Source organism: Pinus tabuliformis, chromosome 4_1, assembly GCF_031772625.1.
Source record: "Pinus tabuliformis cultivar Carrire ecotype Pingquan chromosome 4_1, CPIR1, whole genome shotgun sequence".
NCBI lineage: Eukaryota > Viridiplantae > Streptophyta > Pinopsida > Pinales > Pinaceae > Pinus > Pinus tabuliformis.
The window spans coordinates 513446481-513469434 of NC_142303.1; the positions used below are offsets into that span (position 1 = coordinate 513446481).

The 22954-nt window shown below is 36.5% G+C and overlaps 2 protein-coding genes across 3 annotated transcripts; one reads left to right on the forward strand and one right to left on the reverse strand.

The window, feature by feature from the left end:
• Positions 1 to 833: 833 nt before the first annotated feature.
• Positions 834 to 15856, forward strand: LOC149176822 (uncharacterized). Its single transcript, XM_089419984.1, has 10 exons — positions 834 to 2630; positions 3105 to 3165; positions 4527 to 4761; positions 13381 to 13619; positions 13937 to 14188; positions 14311 to 14491; positions 14601 to 14689; positions 14819 to 14892; positions 15008 to 15232; positions 15334 to 15856. Exons 1-9 carry the CDS (start codon positions 2335 to 2337, stop codon positions 15084 to 15086), a joined length of 1506 nt encoding a protein of 501 aa, XP_089276110.1. The 5' UTR covers positions 834 to 2334; the 3' UTR covers positions 15087 to 15232; positions 15334 to 15856.
• Positions 7658 to 12525, reverse strand: LOC149176823 (uncharacterized). 2 transcript variants are annotated; one of them, XR_016258078.1, is made up of 3 exons: positions 9043 to 12525; positions 8187 to 8938; positions 7658 to 8067 (listed from the first exon to the last, which is right to left on the reverse strand). XR_016258078.1 is itself a non-coding variant. In XM_089419983.1 (2 exons), exons 1-2 carry the CDS (start codon positions 10422 to 10424, stop codon positions 8497 to 8499), a joined length of 1824 nt encoding a protein of 607 aa, XP_089276109.1. In that variant the 5' UTR covers positions 10425 to 12525; the 3' UTR covers positions 7658 to 8496. The 2 variants fall into 2 exon arrangements, 1 of the variants encoding a protein (XP_089276109.1); XM_089419983.1 differs by having other exon boundaries at positions 7658 to 8938.
• Positions 15857 to 22954: the final 7098 nt, after the last annotated feature.

Consider the following 22954-nt stretch of genomic DNA (forward strand, 5'->3'; position numbering starts at 1 on the left):
GTCTTTCAACCTAGAGCACTTGGAGGAAGAGAAGTTTACCATGAAATTGAAAGATGGTAATAACTATTTACACGTGTGAGTGCATGTAGTGAGATGCCCACATCACCCTTCCTAAATATAATGAAAAGGGGTGTAGTGACATGCTCACTCCTCCATTATCCCAAATTCTAACACTCTAATCGAAAAAAAATCCAACACAATTAAAAAAAATTCAAATCATACACAATTTTAAAAAATGTCACAAATATAGCATAAAAACACGCGACCAAGGTCTCTCAACCTAGAGCACTTGGAGGAAGAGAAGTTTACCATGAAATTGAAAGATGGTAATAACTATTTACACGTGTGAGTGCATGTAGTGAAATGCCCACACCACCCCCTAAATATAATGAAAAGAGGTGTAGTGACATGCTCACTCCTCCATTATCCCAAATTCTAACACTCTAATAAAAAAAAATCCAACACAATTTAAAAAAATTCAAATCATACACAATTTAAAAAATTAAAATCATTATTTATTATAAAATACTAAGATAATTGAGGTTTTTATAACAAATCACCAATTATATATATTTTTCTAAAATGTAATAATCTAAAACATCTTAAAATGCTTCCTATTTAAATCCTATCAAATTTAAATACCACTTTTATTAAATTAACAAAATATAAATACCCTTTAGTCCACCTGCTCATCTTTAGGCGTAAACTTGAAAATCCACATACCCACCTTACAACAAGAAAAGAAAATGTTGAGTTCTCCTCACCAACCTCACCAACGGTCCAAAAGAAATTTCCTTTCTGCTATATAAAACCCTCTAATGTTGCACTCCTCCTAACAACTCTCCAAACTGTTTGGATTTAATGATACTGATTCTCAACCCAACCTTGATTGTCGGTTTAACCTTGGTTAGGGTTTGCACAGCAGAAGCTCAAGTGTTAACGCGCATCCACTTCATCATTACGGAAATTTCTTTGGTCTGTTAAACGGAAAATTGCTTCAAATTTAGTAAGTTCAGACCCTGATTATGATGACCACCAAGCCGGATAGCTGTTTCCGCTGAAATCCTCTCCGGCTGTCAAAGGTACGTCACAAGATTGATGCTCACAGTGGTTTTATTGACTACAATTTTTAGAGCTTTTGAATGAAAGGTGCGGTAAAGACGCCTCAGAACAAAATCAAGGGTTTCATGTTCCTTAGGCTGGGTTGATTTCTAGCCAGGGTTTCGATTCCTTTACTGTTTGGTTTCAAAGAGCGATAGCTCTTGGCGATTTGGATGTTTCCACGTCGGTCGGTGGTGGTGCATTCGGATAAATAAATTGATTTTGTAGAAAGTCGGTTTGAGAACGGTGTCTTGCTCAGGTTGCTTTGCCGTCAGCTGACTTCATATAACACGGTCTGAAAATATTTCACTTGAAGCGGGGAAGCATAATATTCTTTCGAAAAGTGGTGGATCTAAATAAATGAAGTCCTCTTGTTGAAAATCTGTTGGAGATCGATGCCTTGCTCTGCTTTCTGCTGCTCGAGGGCTTTAAAGCATTAAATCTGAAAAATCTTTGCTTTGAAGCGGCAAATCTGGGAAAAAAACTGCTTTGAAGCGGTAAACCTGGAAAACATACTTTGAAGCGGCATATCTGATCTGAAAAAGCTATCTTTCTTGGGACAAAACAGTTAATTCTTTTCTCTCCCTGCATGAAAGTTCTTTGGAGGGTTGTAAATTTAACCGAAGCTTAAGCCTTGGGTTGATTGTGAATGAACAACCTCGGTGGTTCACGGAGCGCTTTTAGATTGTTGTAAGATTCTTTCGATTGCTGGTGATTTAAAACATTTGCGTCGCTATTGGTCAGCTTTTGGAAATTATTGCGATTCACTCTTCGTGTAGATCGCTTTACCGGTTATTTTCTGGACAGCTGGACGAAGGCACAGATGCTGTAAACATATTCGCTGTGTTTTTGATTATTCGTTTGAGCTGTAAATTTTTGTTTATCTTGTCTTTATTTCTGGGAAATCGCCAAATGCTATATTAAATATTGTACAAAGCGTGCGAAAGGAGCAACTCTGGGAGATGTTGTGGTAATATCTCTAAGAAGAGAATATTTGAGACAAAGCTTGTAGGGTACTGTCTACGGGAGCAGTTTTACTGTGTTCTATTTTGCAAATAGGCGGCCAGGATTTGGAGACTTTCGTGCATCAACTACCAGATCTGTGCATATTTTAGGGAAATTTTAGTAGTTTAATCAGAATCTGATATCCAAAACTTTTAATTTTAAGATTTCAAGGTCGAAGGATTCACAGATCAGTTTTTAGTCTAGGTCAACCGTGAAGCGATCTTTAATATGCATCCCCGTGCTAATAACGGGTCAAACATGGCGAATGGCCGTGTAGGAAGCTCGTTTCAGCCATTTCAAAGAAATCCTCAACAACAGCAGCACCAATCATATCCTCAAAGAAATTTCCAGCAACAGCAATATCCACAACAGAGGCAGACCTACCAGCAATCACAAACACAACCGCAATATATGGTACAAAGCAGGAATCATCAAATTCACTCTGAACCTGTTGTGCATGTTGCTCCAGAAGAAAATCATAACGAACCGGAGGAAAAGATACTGACAGAAGATGTTGGTTCGAGGTATGTTATTTGGCAATATGTTTCCATGTCCATTGAACATTGTATTGCTGATGTGTGCTTGTATGCAACTTTGTTTTTGTTTTTTCGATGTGGTTCCAAATGTATTCTTAGCTCTTTATTACTGGGTAGCATAGTTACAAATATCGTGATAACCGGGGGAGCTCTCCTTGTTGCATGACCTTAGTGATGATTGCATTGATCAGATTTTGAAAATTGTTGAATGTATCTGAAACGCTGGTAGTGTATTTTTCCAGAGAGGGAATTTTTTACTGGTCACATGTTTATATTTTAGTATTAGTTTTCTTCTCACGGTAATAGCCAATGGTTATCTTATTGCAATGAATTGATTATGTTCATATCCTGTATCAGTAATTTAAAGGATGGTATGATATTTTCAAATGGTGTTTAATGTATAGAATAACAGTATTTAATAAAATATAAAATCACTTATAATTTCTCTTTATGTTTATCCAGCACGCAAGATTGGAAGGCCCAATTGAAAATACCACAAGCTGATGCTAGGTACAAGACTGAGGTATGCTTTTCTCAAACAAGGATTAAAAAAAATAGTGCAATTTATGATTCCATTAGAGTAATTTCTAGGACTATAGAAGCTTGTCAGTTGCTGCCCCAGTTGTATTTCTGTCTCCAATGGCATGTTTTCATATATCGGAGAGTTTCTAAAACGTAGAATAATCATGTGCATATGCTTTTTTAATCTGCAATGTCAAATATTAATTGTGTGATGATAATGTTTGCTCTGTATGTTTGCTTCACCAATAAGATATTTTTCTTAACCATTCATTAAGCATGCTGTTTACCTTAACTAGAAACAAATATTGACGACGTTCGATAAAATTATTGGTTACATGAAATTCTCCTGGGATGCTTGGCCTCGTCCATTGATGTATACTGCAATTTGGGCTGTCAAGTTTGGTGGAATTTCACCTTCTCTCAGCTGTTTTGACTTCTAATGAACTCTTGACTGCATTATTGTGGTGACCTGTGTTTCTTTTGACGGGCGGGGATTGTTCTCAAACAAAGTCTGATCACCAAGAGTGCTTTGATTCAGTCACGTTAGCTGAAAACATGTGTGCAGTTTCTAGCTTAGAATGAAACCCTAATATAAGAATGAATTCTCAGTGAGGATAGTCATTTGTTTTATGGAGGTGTGGGATGGGATTGAGGTGTCAATGAACCATGGGATGTTTTCCCAGTGGATGAATGTGTCACCAGAGGATGAATGTACTAGTATAACAACCTTTTAGGTGAACACCCGTCACATACTTGTAGGTTTATTGTACAATGAAAGTCGATGATAGTTTTAGGGACTTGTATTGCGTGTATGGGTGGAATCTTTTTAGACTTTATGACACTGCTGTGAACATTATGATAGTGGGGTAGATAAGAGAATATTAAACTCTAGGAAAAGTAATATCAGAACCTCTGTTAACGTTGGGTCTGCAAAGTACTATTTATGACTTCAATGTGGCACGCCTCACACCTAATCAATACTTGCTCAACTAATAGTTGTTTGAGCTGAATTTAGTTGAGATTTGAAAAAAAGGTAATGCTAATTCAAAGAAGAGCTGTTTGAGCTGAATTTAGTTGAGTTTTGAAAAAAAGTAATGCAGGTTCAAAGAAGAGTTGTTTGAGCTGCATTTAGTTGAGTTTTAGAAAAACACAAATTCTTTGAAGAAAGAAATTAGGAAAGTTATTTTTTATTTGTTTTCCTCAATGGTGATTCTCGTGATATTTGTGTGTTTCAGTTGCTTCTGTGGTGTTTGCATTATCTTATTTATATTGGGAAGAATGTTAACTTATGGTTTTGGTTATTATATCTTACTTCCTATTGTGTATCATGCTCTTACAACTAGATTTTGATATTTTCTGTAGGATGTTACAGCTACAAAAGGAAATGAATTTGAAGATTATTTTCTCAAAAAAGAGCTGCTCATGGGAATCTATGAGAAAGGGTTTGAAAGGCCCTCTCCAATTCAAGAAGAAAGTATTCCTATTGCTTTAACAGGGAGTGATATTCTTGCTCGGGCAAAGAATGGAACGGGAAAGACAGCTGCCTTTTGCATTCCAGCAATAGAGAAGATTGATCAAAATAAAAATACCATACAAGGTAAATTTTATTTTTCTGTGGACTCCTTTGCTACTAATCATTTGATATATGCCTTTTGGATTCTTGTGATGCAACAAGTTGATGGACATGAAATGATAATCAAAGTGATTTTGTGTGGACTTGGTAATTTTGTGTCTTATTTACATTTGGAATTTATTATTAACCTTTGGTTGAAAGGACATGCTTACAATCTACTGAAGCTCCATAAATAATGGTTGGAACAAGGAAGTATCCTGTGTGTAGAGTTTTTCTATAAAAGCAGCATGTGGTATTATGCAGCTCGTCAAAAGCACAAAAAAATTGAGTACTTGCAAAGAATAATTGGGACATAGTAACTTGTTATTTACAACACAATGCATTTAATGTAAACTGGGACTATATATATATATATCTTCGTTGCCCCAACAACCTGTATTGACATGGCTGAGAAGAAATTGTTCCTATGATCAGTTTTGCCATGGCTGGTTGTTTGTCCTAGCTAAGCTATCCAATATTAATGTGTTGAATGCAATAATCAGTTTCACTACAATAGTTAGAAGGGTTGTATTCTTTGCTGGTCATAATTAAAGGGGATATAGCTCACTAGGGAGAAAAAATTTGATCTTACCTGAGGCTTTTGGCCATGTGAAGTTGGGGTTATTTGGTCTAAAAAGATTGGTGAGAAGATGTTCAATATGTCCAATTCTGTGTGCCTGGCAACTTGAGTTAGATCTTTGTTCCTTATTTTTTATTTTTATTTTTTGTTGTCTTCTGGAGCAATATAATCTGCATTATATCTTTTTTCTGATATCAATGTCTCCTTCATAGTCTCCAATTTGACCTTTACTTTCTTCCATTGTAATGCTGAGTAAAGATATGTAAGCTAATCTTGTTCATAATATTTCTCAGCAGCATCACAATGGCTTTTGCTTGTGATGAGACTTTGTGGAGTTGCTCCCCATCTCTTTCACTCCTTTGTTAGCTTGCAAATTTATTACATGGTTCAGAATATTTGACAATATGTCCCTGTAGTTCATTGTTGTTGTCTCGTCTCTTCTGCATGTTGGGAAGAACATTATGTTTTGTCTTGTCTGTTTTTTGGCTCTGAGACTACACTGTGGCAAGCTTTTTGTGGGTAACATCTAAGCTTTTGATTCCACCAATGGATTGTCTTTCATAACTCTATTGCAATATCTAGTGTCTTGGACCTCGTCCCGCTTTTAATAAACTCTTCTGAATTCTTATTCATTTCAATAACAGATGAAAAATGGCTTAAATTATTCTTCTTGCTCACACAATTTGAAATAAACACACTTAAGATACTGAGGGTATGGGGATTTATTGATATAACACTGATTCCATGCTCTTTCTGTTATTTCTTAGCGAAGGCAGACCATATCATAAATTTTGATAGGTCCCTAACAAGTTTTTCTACATAATCACATCTAATTGTTTTTGGTTTTTGTAAATATTAAAGTGGTTCTCTTTTATATCAGTAACTGGCCAAATTAGCAACTCTTTCCATCTTTCATGATCATCGCCGGATTGGTTGCCTTCTACATGAACTACAGGTTGAAGGAATGGTAGCTTTTCAGTTGGTGTATTGTTCTCTCAGTAATCTTCCCTAGTGCCCTTGAGTCTTCCCTGTGCTCAGTCCTTTATCCTTAACTTGTTACATGTTTGGCCATTCTCCTTCATATTTACAATTACGACTTCCATGCTATTCAAACTATCCTTTATGACTCTTTTCCTTTCCTCACTTTGTGACCACCTTCCTTTGACATTCACTATGGTTATCATGGCCTTCTCATATGTTATGGAAACCAAAGAATCTGCAACTCCATTTTCAGCTGCAACTTTTCTTTATGTACTATTGACAGTCTGTATCTCAGAGATCTGCTAACTCTTGTTTTTTTGTTACTTCATGATGAGTCTCCTTGAACTAGTTTTCATGTATCTTCTTGAATGTCTTCAAACTATCGTGATGCCCCCTCCATCAGTCATACCTAATCTGCGGAGAATCCCTAGATTATTGTCTCTTCCATGAACACCAAATAGTGCCAATTAATGCAGCCACAGAATAAATATGTAAAGCACACATCTTCTTTTCCAACCAAGTGAACGGAGAAGAGTCATGACATTAATAGATGTACTCTTAAATCTAGACTATGATGAGCTTGTACTGTAGTTTTCATTGCCTTATAAAGATGGGCTATTTTAATGTATTAGAATTTAGAAGGTGCTATTGGTGTTCTATACTACATCAAAAAATCTATTTTTAGTTGTTTTGGTAGATTATTTTTTTTTTTAATGGAACAAACAATAAAAAAAATTCATGCATTGCAACATTAGAACTGAAATCATTAGATAATTTATAAATCTGAAGACTGAAATCGTGATGCATACAAAAAAGATAACTGTAAATACAAAATTGAGTTGCATCGATGATCATTCTATTGATATGATTCAGAGTTTGTCTAACTACATCATGATCAACTGTCATTTTCCTTGATAAAAATTGAAAATAAAAAGGTTAATGTCTCAGACCTTTTTCTGGGTTTGAAGTATCCATTTACATGGCAGATGTTATGCAGATCTGTGTGGATCCATAGTATCTGGATATAAAATGTGAATCTGGGATCCAGCATCAAGACCTGGTGGATCTGGTAATGGGTAAAAACCTGTTTAGATAGTGTCTTTTGCCCAGGTTACTTGCAATTAGAGGAAGTGACTGAGTCCATAACTTGTTCCTCATTCATCCACTTGGTAACAGACATGGAATCCAAAGAACTGTAGGGTAAGAACCAATGTTACCAGACTCAGAATCGGCAATAAATCGGCGAGGCAAAAGAGCGAAGAGTTTTAATCGGATCGGGAAAAAATCGGCAAATTCATTAAATAAAAATATACACATATATTGAATTAAAAAAACCATTTTTCATTAATATTGGGTAAAGGTATGTCCAAACAATGCATAATATCAATAGATGTCCAAAATATCATGAATAAATAAGTATCTCATATATGTTATGAGTCCACACATGATCCAAAGCACTGAGTCTTGAGTCCTTAGAAGCATATGCTTCTAAAAGTTTACAAAAAAGTTAAAAACTGCATACTAATCAGAAAAAAATCAGCAACTAAGAGTCTAAGACTCTTAAGAGTGAGAACTAGAAGCGATTCCTCCCACTCCTTCGCTTGCTTGACTCTCAAAGTTCTCCAAGTCATGAAGGCTGAAAAGAGGAGGCTCATCTAATTGAACCCATTCTGCCGCATTTGTAGCTTGCAAATCTAACTCTTCAAGGTCGATTGGTGAATGATCAATACCTGTCATTATCATGAGACATTGAAATGTGAATTAAAATTTCACTTTGAAGTTTGAACTTTAAACTTTTAAAGTACGAACTAGATTATGAAACCTTCAAATTCAAGCTCTCGAATCTCACCTTGTATTTGTTTGTTGCGAAGTCGTAGATTGTAATGGACAAATACAAGGTCATTCAAGCGCTTTTGTGTCAATCGGTTGCGCTTCTTAGAATGTATTTTCTCAAACATGCTCCAGTTGCGTTCACAACCTGAAGCACTGCATGCTTGGTTTAAGATTCAAATGGCAAATCTCTTCAAATCTGGCGTATCACTACCAAAGTTTTGCCACCAAAGACCTAGCAAGTGGTAAGGGTTTGTGAGTAGAAGACTAGAAGTACCAAATTAGTAAATAGTAAAAACTTAAAAAGAAAAGAAAATTTAATAAAACATTTAACATACAAAATAAAGTTTAAACAAATTTAATGAATTGATGAAGCCTTCAAGTTGGGTACCTGGCAACATCTTTGACCTTTGTCTTATAGCACTGGTATAGGCAAACAATTTAGATGGTGCCCTATAATCTTGTAGTTGGGAAAAGACACGACTTTGTTGTTCTGGATCAGGGAAGCACCTTTCCAAGCATGTCATAAGTCCTCTGCCAACCTCCCCATCCTCATTAAATTTGCTCTTATCATAAAAATATTGTGGGTTTAAGAAGTACCCAGCAGCATGTAAGGGGGAATGCAATTGCCTATCCCAACGTGCATCTATAATGTCCCAAAGAGGCATATACTTTGTCTCATCATCCCCATATCTTCTTTTGATGGCCTCCTTTGCGAGATCCATCGCCTCATAAATGTAACCCATAGCGGGTTTGTCACCATCAACCATCCTGAAAGTTCAAGCATTCAAATTTAAAGAAATATGAAACATTGTAAATAAAAAGAAGCTTGAAATGAAATTTAAAAAATGAAAAAGTTAAAAGACTAAAAGTACCTGAGAACTCTAACAAGGGACTCCGTCACAGCAATAATCTCTTCAGCATCTTTCCAGAAGCCATCATTAAACACAAGTGCAGCAATTTCGATGCCTTCAGGGGTCTTGGAATGTTTAGATCCCATCCACTCAGGTCCCAAGAACATCCTCTTCAGATTTATCTTTTGCTCAACCACAGATTGCAAAGATATGAAATTTGTTGCAAATCTAGTCACTGCAGGTCGAACAATTTCTTTACCTTCAGTGTATATTCTCATAGTGTTTAGGACAATAGTGTGGTTGTATAGGTATTTGGTTATGGCTTTTGCCTTCTCCACAACCTCATGTATCCAATGAAGCTTACCAATGTCCTCAAGCATTAAATCTATGCAATGGGCAGCACAAGAGGTCCAAAAAATAGTGGGGTGCCTCATCTCAAAAAGTCTACCAGCAGCCATATAATTCGCTGCATTATCGGTGACAATTTGTACAACATGTTCTTCTCCCACTTCTTGAACGACTTCCTCCATCATTTCACAGATAAGTTGGGCAGTCTTAACCTTATCTGAAGCATCCACTGACTTGAGAAACATTGTGCCTGCGGGACAAGATACAAGGAAATTTATTAAAGTTCTATTCCTCTGATCTGTCCATCCATCACTCATGATGGTGCACCCTGTTTCTACCCATGATGAACGAAACTCAGCTAGCACAAGCATGACATCTTCAACACTCTCTAACAACATATCTGTCCTAAGGGTCTCTGATGTAGGGGCTTTGAACCCTGGACCTGCAGCAGCAATTGCATCAATCATAGCTTGCCAATAAGGACTTCTGGCACAGTGGAAAGGTATGTCAGAATAGTACCAAAAGTTAGCAATGGCCTTCCTTGCCTGACTATGGATATTTTTTTTCCAACCAGTGCCATCCAAGGTAGGTTGGGAACTGGGTTTTGTGCGGGGAGCAAAAAAGGTGTTTATGTTTCCACCTCCAGTGTTGAAGGAAGGAGTTGAAGGACTCGCATGGCTTTGAGTTTGACTTGGCCTTGGAGGCATGTGTGGAAAACTTGGGAATGGCATTGAGGATTCAACAGATTGAGGTGACATGGGGCTAGTGGCAGAAAAAGTATCAAGTTCAACTCCAACAGTTCCTATTTCAGCATTTTGCTTTGCTTTCTTGGCATTATGCTGCTCTAACATCTCAAGGGCCAAGGCTGCTTGGTGTTTGACATTGTCGTCAACCTTGCCGCAAATACCTATATCATGGCCAGGTATTTGTGCAAGGTGGAACTTGAATCTATAAATGCCTCCACTACATTTTGTTTTGCAAAATTTACAAAGGAGCCTGGGGTCTCCGGGAATCCTGTCACAATAAGCCCAAGCAAAGTCCTTCTCTCTCGGCATTGTTGTTGCTTTGAACTTGTGTTTAATTTGTGGCTTCTGTTAAGATTTGGAGTCTGGCTTCTATTTTATTTGTGGCTCCTGCGAAAGACAACAAAAAATCAAATTTAAAAATTATCCAAAAATTTAAAATATGCTAGAAATTTAAAAAATTAAATGAAGACAGAACCCCTCTTTTTCCTTTCTGCTGGACCAATGCCATAAATTTGGTCTGCCCCCAAAAGAAAACACAGGGATTTATGCTGCCAGTTCCTGCCATTAGGTAACGTACAAAGAAAATTACAGCATATCCAAGTGTTGTTACCTTTGGGCAGCCATCTCTCTATCATAAGGCACATACAGTTTTGGAAGAAATTAGACTAATCAGTAATCACTAATCAGTGATCACCCATACCTCTAACTTTGACATATGGACAAAACAGTGAAACACTCATATCTGTAACTCTGACTGGGTAGTATGGGTAGAGCATTGGGTCATCTCAGATCTGTATATGGATCAAATTCTCATACATTTCACTCCTCTGGTGTGAACCAAGATAGTCATGAAAGAAGCCTTGTAGGCTTGTACAGTATTCAGGTTTTGCTGGTAGAAATATGGTCTCTGTTGAATCAGCAGTGTATGGATCTGGTGTTAGGGAGGCCCATTAACATGTTGTCTTGCAGGAACTAGGGAGACCATTGAAACAAGCACCGAAAAGTTGCTTATACACAGGGCACATTCATGAAGAGGATATGAACTGTTTTGCCTAGCTAAAGAAGGCACACTAATCACTGCAACATAGCAGCACACTTTCCTCTTTTACAGCAGTTTGAAGGTGCATGCATCAAGAGAGGGTAACTTTTATATCTTGAGACTGCATGAGGATGCATTCTAGGACAGCACATAGTAGGTGCATGCCATCATAAGACTTCGATATATATCATGCAAGAATGGGGACACACTTAGCTGGAGGTGAGTCCTAATGCATGTGTAGAGGTAAGTTCTAAAAGGTTGATTACTTGTTTTGAGTCTTGACATCTAACGCACACTTCAACCCATAGCCAAACTCATGCACACACCTTAGCAACAGTTACTTGTCTGTTTGGTAAGTCAAAAGGATGCAGGGTAATGAAGGTTGCAGCCTGCAGGTGGGTTGGCATGAAGATGGTGACACAACTGTGGCTAGCCGCTACAGAGATTTCCTATCTTTAGGAACAAATGAGAACACAATCAGTGTGAAAGGAATACATGTACTCGAGCTTGCACAGCACATGTTGGCGAACTTGACAGTGTTAAGGTAGAATTTTAATGGATTGAACAGCAATATGATGGTGACTCAAACGCCGAAAACACATTAATCTTTAGGAAAGCACATTGATGTTACTTATGTCACAGTCAAATTACACATTTGTAATTTACGTCGAATATGATTTGAGAAAACCCGAGCTACCTCTTTGTTACGTCAAGGCTGGCCGCTGAAGGCTCACACGTGACGCAGGCTCTGCGGCTTCGAAGTTCGAATGCTGCTCTGTGGTGCTGCGGTGTCGAGTCTGTCGACTGAACAGTGAAGACTGCGGACTCGGGACTGTGATCACTGCTATCGGTATCACTCTGCGGCTCTGCCTCTGCGCTATCAACCAATGAAACACGCACCAGTATCACTGTTACACTCTGCCTCTCCGCTATCAACCAATGAAACATGCACCAGTATCACCGTTAAACAATACGACGCATGTTATAAACGCAAACCGGAACCGAAAACCCTATGTGAAATTGGCGGGACTCGCTAAAAAATCGCAGAGTCGCGTAAATCGCAGGAATCGCGAGTCAAACTCGCGTTGACCACGAGTTAAACTCGGTCAACGCGAGTTGACTCGCCGAGTTTCAAATCGGAACTTTTTGCCGCCGAGCCGATTCATACTTGCGATTAATCGCCGGAATCGGCGATTCCTGTTTCACTGGTAAGAACATTTCTGTCCAGCCTTCTAATGGGTAAAAACCTGTTTACATAGTGTCTTTTGCCCAGGTCACTTGCAATTAGAGGAAGTAAAGTGACTGAGTCCATAACTCGTTCCTCATCCACTTGGAAACAAACATGGAATCCAAAGACCTGCAGGGTAAGAACATTTCTGTCTGGTGCCAGCTGCAAATCTGAAGACTGAAATCGTGATGCATACAAAAAAGATAACTGTAAATACAAAATGTAGTTGCATCGATGATCACTCTTGATATGATTCAGAGTGTGTCTAACTACATCATGATCAACTGTCATTTTCCTTGATCAAAAATTGAAAATAAAAAGGTCAATGTCTCAGACCTTTTTCTGGGTTTGAAGTATCCATTTATGTGGCAGATGTTATGCATATCTGTGTGGATCCATAGTATCTGGATATAAAATGTGAATCTGGGATCCAGCATCAAGACCTGGTGGATCTGGTAATGGGTAAAAACCTGTTTAGATAGTGTCTTTTGCACATGTTACTTGCAATTAGAGGAAGTGACTGAGTCCATAACTTGTTCCTCATTCATCCACTTGGTAACAGACATGGAATTCAAAGAACTGTAGGGTCTAATGGGTAAAAACCTGTTTACATAGTGTCTTTTGCCCAGGTCACTTGCAATTAGAGGAAGTAAAGTGACTGAGTCCATAACTCGTTCCTCATCCACTTGGCAACAAACATGGAATGCAAATACCTGCAGGGTAAGAACATTTCTGTCTGGTGCCAGCTCCAAAAGAATTTTCAAAAGGTGATCACGGTGGACTGTACACAAAGTGTAATTGATAAATGAAGGGAGAGCTATTTACTATTTTTTTTACAAAAAACATTAGCTAAACTTCCAGCGCATGTAAAGATGTTAATTATTGGGTAAAAACCTGTTTGCATGGGTCTTTTGCCCAGGCTAATGGAAATTAGAAATTCTGTGAAGTATTATTTAGGTGCTTATTATGAATCAGTAACTTTTGGTTCTTTGGTGCAGTTCTTGTGTTAGTTCCAACAAGAGAGCTTGCACTTCAGACGTCACAAGTGTGCAAGGAGCTGGCCAAGCACTTGAATATTCAAGTAATGGTTAGTACGGGGGGAACTAGCTTAAAGGATGACATCATGCGCTTGTATCAGCCAGTTCATCTACTTGTAGGCACACCAGGCAGAATTCTGGATCTGGCAAATAAGGGTGTTTGCAACCTGAAAGATTGTACAATGCTTGTAATGGATGAGGTTAGCTGCTGTGACTTTTGCTTATGTTCTGTAAGTTCTTTTATAGTTGAGGTTCTTTTCAGTATAGCTGTTTTTTTGACATGGCATACAGTGCACGGATTGTGAGAATTGGTTATTCAATATCACTTGGGGAATTTAAAGTTTGTAATTATGTTTGATATCCTGTTCAACTAGCAAATTGCATGCATATAGGTTATTATATTTGTATATTTTGGATGGATTATAAAGCCCTATATGACATTGGTGTTCATTTTATTTGAGGTGAATTCTTGACACTGAAGGTGTTGACTGTCTCCAAAATTCTCTTTCTTTTTCAGGCTGATAAACTCCTCTCTCCAGAGTTTCAACCTTTGGTGGAACAGCTAATCAGATTTCTTCCTAAAACCCGCCAAATATTATTGTTCTCTGCTACATTTCCAGTCACTGTCAAATCATTTAAGGATAGGTTTTTGCGCAAGCCATATGTGATAAACCTTATGGATGAACTAACTCTCAAAGGTATCACACAGTTTTATGCATTTGTGGAGGAGAGGCAAAAGGTTCATTGTCTCAACACACTTTTTTCCAAGGTTGGTTTTATCGCTCCATTGAACAAAATGTGCTCGTGTTTTATTTTGAAAATGTGATCGTGTTTTATTTTGATGCAAGATAAATCTTAAGCATATCTCAAAAAGTTGTCATGTTCCTGCAGCTCCAAATCAACCAGTCAATAATTTTCTGCAATTCTGTTAATCGAGTAGAACTCTTGGCTAAAAAAATTACGGAGCTTGGATATTCATGCTTTTACATCCATGCGAAGATGTTACAATCTCACCGGAACAGAGTATTCCATGACTTCCGTAATGGTGCCTGTAGAAATCTGGTGTCTTCAGGTAAATCAAATATCTTGCCACCATTAAATGGCCCGAATGTTATATGTTCCGTTGTTTTACTCTGCTGCTTATTTGTTATCTTATTCCCCATTTAAATTTATTTTGTCAGATCTGTTTACGAGAGGAATAGATATTCAAGCGGTTAATGTTGTTATCAATTTTGACTTTCCTAAGAATTCAGAAACTTATTTGCACAGAGTAAGTATTTTATCTTCCGTTGCTGTAGTCTTTTTGTTTCTCATCTGTTTGTCTTAAAAGCTGACAATTTTTGAGATTATACACATGAACATGCTAGCATTTTAGTCATACATCTACTCTTTTATACAGGTAGGGCGATCTGGAAGGTTTGGTCATCTAGGACTCGCTGTAAATTTGATTACATATGAGGATCGGTTTAATTTGTAAGTCCTTATACTCTTTGAAGTTTGAATTACCTTTATTCTTCTATGTATTTAAGCTTTAGTTATATATGAAGCTTAAATTTTACTATCTCTAACATATTTTTTCACAATATAGGTACAAGATTGAGCAGGAACTTGGCACTGAAATAAAGCCAATCCCACCTCAAATAGATCAAGCCATTTACTGCAGATAGAGGGATGAGGGCATATAAGTATTTGGCATTGTGTTATATAGTTGCAAATTAATGAGGGTTCGGCTGGCATTACATTTCTTTGAAATTTCAACTTAGAAGGGGCACAGACAAATTCCGAAACATGCAACATATATTTCCCTATGCCGGTAATTACTCATCACATATTTTGCAAACTATCACTGCCAAGTTTATGATGGCCAAATTACCATTGCTATCGCTGAAATTGTTGCTAATCTCTCTATTACAGATGCATGGGAGGACCATTCAGTGCTGTAGATGGGCAGCATTTATTTACAGCCGTGGATCATGTATGCACTCTTGCATAGACGCCTCACATGCAATCCCTTTTATGTACAGAATGCTGTTGAGGTCTGGATATTTGGAAAATTGTGTATTGCAAGTCAATGTGCTGTGAAATAAGCGCACATTCGGGATTAATCCAGAATGTAGGCTGCTTTGATGTATAATTTGATTCCATATGAACAATGGACTTATGTGCTAGGGCATGTGGACTGAGAATATTCTGCTTCTGTTTTAAGTTGCCAAGGTAGACTTAAAAAAATAGTTTCTAAAGAGTAACATTGGAAACGAATTAATCCCCAGTGACAGTTTTTGTTTAGAAGATATTTTTTATTATTATGTTTAGTGACTCAAATTGCTAATTTCTGATGCTTATCAAATTATTGTCGAGCTAAGAAACGTTTGAGTTTGGATATTTTGCGTATATGTAATAATATAGTTATTGACGAATAAGAATCTTTTCGGTTGGACTTTGTTGTGTACTAGTTATTTGGGTTGGAAATCCACACGCCTAGGTGATCTCCTAAGATGAACCACTGATGTCCTTTTTCGAGTATAAGATTATAGCGACCGGAAAGGAGGACTCAACTGTTATTTTTATTTGGTTAATTCAAAAAAAAAAGGAGTGTTTGAGTATATGATTATTTTTGTTTTTTGTCCCTCTATGATTTAAATAAATACTCTTTCTCTTCGTATCCTGTCTGTGTTAAAGCAAATTCATTCAATTATGTTTTTTTGTCCCTCTATGATTTAAATAAATTCTCATTCAATTATGTTTTTTTGTCCCTCTATGATTTAAATAAATTCTCCTAGTATCCTTTGTGTTGAAGCAAATTCATTCAATTATTCAAGCCTCAATAGGAAGAATGAGAATATTATGCCTTCTCATTGTGGGCGAATTTGCGCTCAGCCCATCGACGGTCTCTTTGTAAAGGTAGTCCAAATTTCTGCAAGCTAACCACCACCACCATCATTAAGATGAGATTGCAACTATTTATTAGACAGTCTCTTTGTAAAGGTAGTCCATATTTGTGCAAGTTAACCACCACCATCATCTGTAAAGGTAGTCCAAATTTCTGCAAGTTAACCACCACCACCATCATTAAGATGAGATTGCAACTATTTATTAGATAGTCTCTTTGTAAAGGTAGTCCATATTTGTGCAAGTTAACCACCACCATCATCTGTAGTCCATATTTGTGCAAGTTAACAACCATCATCTGTAGTCCATATTTGTGCAAGTTAACCACCACCACCATCATTAAGATAGATTGCAACTATTTATTTTTGTAGTCCATATTTGTGCAAGTTAACCACCACCACCATCATTAAGATAGATTGCAACTATTTATTTTTACATGTCTGAAAAGGTTGACCATTTAAAATGCAACTATTTATTTTTAGATGTTTGAAAATGTTAACAATTTGAGATCTCAATTGTCTAGGATAAAACATTAGGATAAAACATTATGGAGGGAGTTGACCTACTGGAACAAAATATTATGAAGTGAATTGATATTTGGACAACTTATTTGTAAAGGTAGTCCATATTTGTGCAAGTTAACTACCACCACCATTGTTAAGATGAGATTGCAACTATTTATTTTTACATGTTTTAAAAGGTTGACCATTATTTTTAGATGTTTGAAAATGTTAGACAATTTGAAATCTCAGTTGTCTAGGATACAACATTATGGAAGGAGTTGACCTACTAGAACAAAATATTATGAAGTGAATTGAGATTTGGACAACTTATTTGTAAAGGTAGTCCATATTTGTGCAAGTTAACCACCACCACCATCATTAAGATGAGATTGCAACTATTTATTTTTACATGTTTGAAAAGGTTTACCATTTAAAATGCAACTATTTATTTTTAGATGTTTGAAAATGTTGACAATTTGAAATCTCAGTTGTCTAGGATAAAACATTATGGAAGGAGTTGACCTACTGGAACAAAATATTATGAAGTGAATTGATATTTGGACAACTTATTTTTTAGTGTGTTTATTTGTTACATTATATTTTTGTTGTTTTTTTCCAGTCAAGGAGTGTTTTGGGCCTTTTTTTCCTTTCTTTTTCAAAGCAAGGCTGAACCTAGGCCAGGATAGTGTCAGTGTTAGATGGAAGAATGTTCTATCCACAAACAAGCCACTGTCATTAGGATTGTGCAAGGCTCGGTCAAGCCTGGACACCCCATTGGATGGTTAACCTTCATATGTGGCTGCTGCTCTCAACTCAACCACATGAAATTTGACTTTGACGGTTTTTATTTTGGTTCACATTTTTTTTGAAATTTTAATCATCCATATCCATCTTGAATATGCAACTATTTATTTTTAGATGTTTCAAAATGGTGACAATTGAAATCTCAGTTGTCTAGAATAAAACATTATGGAGAGAGTTGACCCACTGGAACAAAATATTATGAAGTGAATTAATATTTGGACAACTTAATTTTGAGTTTTCAATAATCCATATATATCTTGAAATGGGTGGAAACTCAAGTGACGATATTTCATGGTCAATGGGTGAAAACTCCAAGTGGCAATGTTTCATGGTCAAAGTTTCTATCATGTGAAACCATCTTTTTTTTTAATTGTGAAAGTTTCTCTCATGTGAAACTATCTTTTTTCATTGTCAAAGTTTGTATCCTGTGAAATTATATTTTTTCATGGTCAAAGTTTCTATCATGTGAAATTATATCTAATCAGATTTATAGAAATTTTCTATGAGGTTGAAGTGAGATTTTTTTAGAAATTTTCTATGAGGTTGAAGTGAGATTTTTTTGAGGTAAAAAAAGTGAGTTTGATTACTTGTTAATTTATTTCAAAACATTTTATATGCATACAAAACATGTTATTTATATTTGGCTTTTTTGTAAATTTATTTTTGAAACAGGTGAACCAAATTTATTAAATTTTATAATGATATTAATTGGCTTTTACATCTGCTTGGTTTATTGGAAAACAAGAGGTAATATTCTTGAAGATATTATTTTTAATTTCTAGATGTCTAAAGGTTGGTAATTATCTTTATTTTTATTAGATTTTTTTAAACCAATATCATTAAAAAGTTGTTTATATATTTATTAAATTTTTGTTAATATGGTTCATGTTTACTACATTTTTATAAACTAAGAATCATTAGTTGGTTTACTTTTATTGGATAAATTAAAAGGTTAATATTCTTGAAAATGTTTATTAATTTTTTGTGAATATCAATTAGGTTTTTATGGGAAAACTAAAAGAATATTTTTGAAAATATCATTATATTTGAACATGGTATTCACATATATTATAATTTTGTTGACTAGGAGTTTTAGTAGAATAATAGTTAGGACATTACTTAAGTTATGAACTCTTCATAGCATAATGGTTGACATTGGTGAAAAGATATAGTATACCTTATTTTGTTTTATTGAAAATTATAATTATGCCATTGATCAAAGTAAATCAAAGGAGAAACTGCTCATTCTTAATTTCTCGTTTGATATGATACAAATTTTACTTGATTGAAAATGTTTTTGATGTTCATTAACTACTAGAGGTGGTGAATCTTGATTTTAACTACTGTCATTTATTTAGTTTTTTTTCTAAGAAATTAATTTTGATGATCAAATTAGAATTTAGCAGAGGAAGATGTTACATTTATAGTACTTTAAATGTTACATATCCATAACACCAGCAACTAGGCTTATTGGACAATAATAAATAATATTCTTGAAGATATTATTTTTAGATGTTTCAATATGGTGATGGTGTGCATGTTTCTCCATTAAATTTTGACGTTCCTTTTCCCCAAACAATATTAACAATTTTCTCTCTTTTCCTTGCACTTTCTAATCTTATATGCACTCTTTTCTGAGGCCTTACTAAGATTCATGTGTTATTGCAGGCTGAAATTCATTTCATCAGATCTGACTCTCGCTCTGCTCTCATTCCGGGTTCTTAAACTCCACTTAAAATTATTCTCTTTAATTAAATATGATTTATGGATTAAATAATTCTTTGGCCTTGCCAACCAATCATACGACACATTTTCAACCTACTTGTTTTTTACCCAAAGTTGATCTTATCAATCAAAACCCTGTTGATGCTAATTGTTCTATTACTACTTTGGGTTTAATGTAGCACCTCACCCTTGATAGCCCCCCTCCAATTATAACAATCATGTTCCCCCCCTTGGACTTTTCTTTGCTCATTCGGATCATTCGTTTTTAGCAAATTCCTTGGTGGTGGTCAACATCTTTGTTCCCACCCATTCACTCCCTCTCTCTTCTAGTTCAACCTCTCTTTATGTTGGCACTTCATCCACGATTTCAACAACTCTTGCTAGCATATTATTGACAACATTTGTGTCAAAATAGCACAATACTAAGCATTCCTCCCCTAGCTCCCCTTCTCTTCCACATCTTTGCCTTTGCTATGTCTTTACATGCTCCTCATCCTCCTTTTTGACCTATTTGAGGCCTTCCTTGCCTCCCTCGACTCCTCTAACCTTTGAGCCCCTTGAACAGGCTCCTGCCGCCTCATCTTTAAGCTTTTCGACAAGCCCCCTTTCATTTCTCTCAACACTCTCTTTCTAGCCCTTTGTGGCCAACCAACTCGCGGTACCCTCAACCATTTCCCTAGTTCCCTCTCTTGTTTCCTTTGATTCTGGCCTTAATTTAATTTCCTCTAAATCTAACCTTAACCCTAATTTAATTTCCTCTTACCCGAATTGTTCCATTACTACTTCGGGTTTAATGTAGCACCTCACCCCTGATAGTTCCTCCTCCAATTATAACAATCATGTTCCCACCCTTGGACTTCTCTTTGCTCATTCAGATCATTTGTTTTTAGCAAATTCCATGGTGGTGGTTAACATCTTTGTTCCTACCCATTCACTCCCTCTCATTCACTCCCTCTCTCTTTCAGTTCAACCTCTCTTTATGTTGGCACTTCATCCGCGACTTCAACAACCCTTGCTAGCATATTATTGACAACATTTGTGGAAAAATAGAACAATACTAAGCATTCCTCCCCTAGCTCCCTTTCTCTTCCGCATCTCTGCCTTTGCTATGCCTTTACATGCTCCTCATCCTCCTTTTTGACCTCTTCGAGCCCTTCCTCGCCTCCCTCGACTCCTCTAACCTTTGAGCCCCTTAAACAGGCTCTTGTTGCCTCATCTTTAAGCTTTTCAGCAAGCCCCCTTTCATTTCTCTCAACACTCTCTTTCTAGCCCTTTGTGGCCAACCAACCCGCGGTACCCTCAACCATTTCCCTAGTTCCCTCTCTTGTGTCCTCTGATTCTAGCCTTAATTTAATTTCCTCTAAATCTAACCCTAACCCTAATTTAATTTCCTCTTACCAAATTTAATTTCACCTAACCATCATCTGATTTCTTCTTTTCATATTAACCCTAATTTAGAAGCCTCTTGCTCTCTTAACCCTCCTGACTCTATATCAAACCTCCCAAGCCCTTTATTGGGAAAGTCTCTACCCTCCTCTCCCTCCCCCCTTCTCCCCTCCTTACCTTCTCCTTCCTCGCTTCCCCTTTCCTCCTCCAATCTTCATGCCAAAGTTATTAATCTTTCTTCTACTATCCTTTTTTCCCTCTGCCTTGAAACTTTTAGAAAAAGGCTTCAATTTTTCCCTGACTCCTAAATGAATTCCATTTGAAGGCATCTTGCGTGCCATTGATTCCATCACTCATAACCTCCCCTCTCATGAAGCAGATTAGGCATGCTAAACCAACACGCCATAACCTTTCCATTGAATAATTTTGAGCCATTCAATAACTTAATAATAACTTTGATATCCTTATTCTTCAAGCAAATAAAGGGAACGCCACTGTCATCATGAATTCAACATATTATGAATCTAAGCTCCTTGAAATTTTATTCTCTTAGAAATCGCTTTTCAAAAATTCTGTCAAATCTATTACTCCCACTGTCACTAAAGCTATTAAATCTTCTTCTCTTCCCCAAAAATTCAAAAGTGTCTTATCTCGTGCCACCCTATCACTCCTAGACTCTGTGGACAACCGAAAATTCATATAAATGACATCACCCTTAGGCCCATAGTCAGTGCCATTAGAGTGCCTACTCACACTCACTCAATTTCTTTTTGATAAAATTCAACCCTTTGTTGAACACTACCCTTCTTTCATCAAAGACTCGATACAATTTATTCAAAAGATTGCTCATGTTCATCTTGATTCTATTAACATCATGGTTAGCTTCGATGCGGTCTCCCTGTTCACAAAAATCCTTGTTCGTGAAACCCTTGATTTAATCACAAATCTTGTTGATCTTGCAACCCTTAATCTCATAAAAATCTGCCTCAACTCCATGTTCTTTTCCTTCTATGGAGTGTGTCATGAACAAATTGAAGGCACCACAATGGGATCCTCTTTATCTCCAGTGATCGCAAATATCTTCATGGAACATTTTGAAGTTAAAGCCATCATCTCTTGTCACCTTAAGCCATAATGTTGGTAGCAATTTGTTGACGATACCTTTGTTATTTGGTCTCATGGGATCCCTGCCCTTCATAGCTTCCTAAACCACCTCACTTTACCTTTTTTGAATGTGTTGGTCTCTTGTGGCCCTGATGGTTCACTTTCTCATCAAGCGTATCACAAAAAGACCCATACTAATCGATACCTCCATGTCCACTCCCATCACCATCTAGCCCGAAAATCTATTAAAAACCTTATTTTCTAGAGCCATTCACATCTCTAATCCTGAGTTCCTCTCTAAAGAGATCTCATTTTATGAAAGCCCTTAAAAACAATGGTTATTCCTATAGCCAAATCGGTAAGGCTTTTGGGTAGCTCATCTCCCTTCCTCTAAGCAACCTCCTACCCTCCCCCCCTAGAGCTATGATTTCGCTTCCTTATATAAAAGGAACCACATATCACATCTTTAAATTATTATCCAAGAAAAACATAAAAACACTCTTCAAACCCTTCAAGGCTTTAAAACAATTATTCAAATCTCCCAAAGAATAATTAGATCCATTGGCGGCCCTTGGAGTTTATAACATTCCATGCTCTTGTAAATATTCTTATATTCGCCAAACTGGTAGATTCGTAAAAGCATGTCTGAAAGAACACATTGCTGATACGTGTCACTCTTCAAAATATGCCCTTGCTGAACACTCCTTCAAATCTAATCACCTCATGTGCTTTGACCAAGCTAAAATCCTAACCCTCCCCCCCTTCTATTTCACTCGGGTCATCTATGAAGCCTTCGAAATCGAAAAACATTGGAATGACTTTAATTGTGAAGATGACTACAAATTAAACCATTATTAGAAACTTCTAATTCACAACCTTAAACATTGATTTCCCTGCTTTGGTCTTCGGTTTATTTCAGCCTAGTTTACTTTTCTTTCCTTTTATCAATTACTCTCTCCCCCTTTTTTTAATAATCATTTTAATAATCTTTTCTTTATCTCTTTAATCTTTCCCCAACCTTTAGCATATATTTTCCCTCTTTCCTTTTTTTACTCATTTATTTAATTATCTCTCTTATTATTTCTATAATTAATGAGTTATTTATTAAAAAAAATTCTTTTTAA

Bases quoted from the DNA above. Each gene is read 5' to 3' on its own strand.
- LOC149176822 (XM_089419984.1), top strand. From the start codon at position 2,335: ATGCATCCCCGTGCTAATAACGGGTCAAACATGGCGAATGGCCGTGTA. The intron at 14,690-14,818 runs GTAAGTATTTTA...TCTTTTATACAG, and splicing joins CAGAAACTTATTTGCACAGA to GTAGGGCGATCTGGAAGGTT. The intron at 14,893-15,007 runs GTAAGTCCTTAT...TTCACAATATAG, and splicing joins TATGAGGATCGGTTTAATTT to GTACAAGATTGAGCAGGAAC.
- LOC149176823 (XM_089419983.1), bottom strand. From the start codon at position 10,424: ATGCCGAGAGAGAAGGACTTTGCTTGGGCTTATTGTGACAGGATTCCC. The intron at 8,939-9,042 runs GTACTTTTAGTC...TTGAACTTTCAG, and splicing joins TCCCTTGTTAGAGTTCTCAG to GATGGTTGATGGTGACAAAC.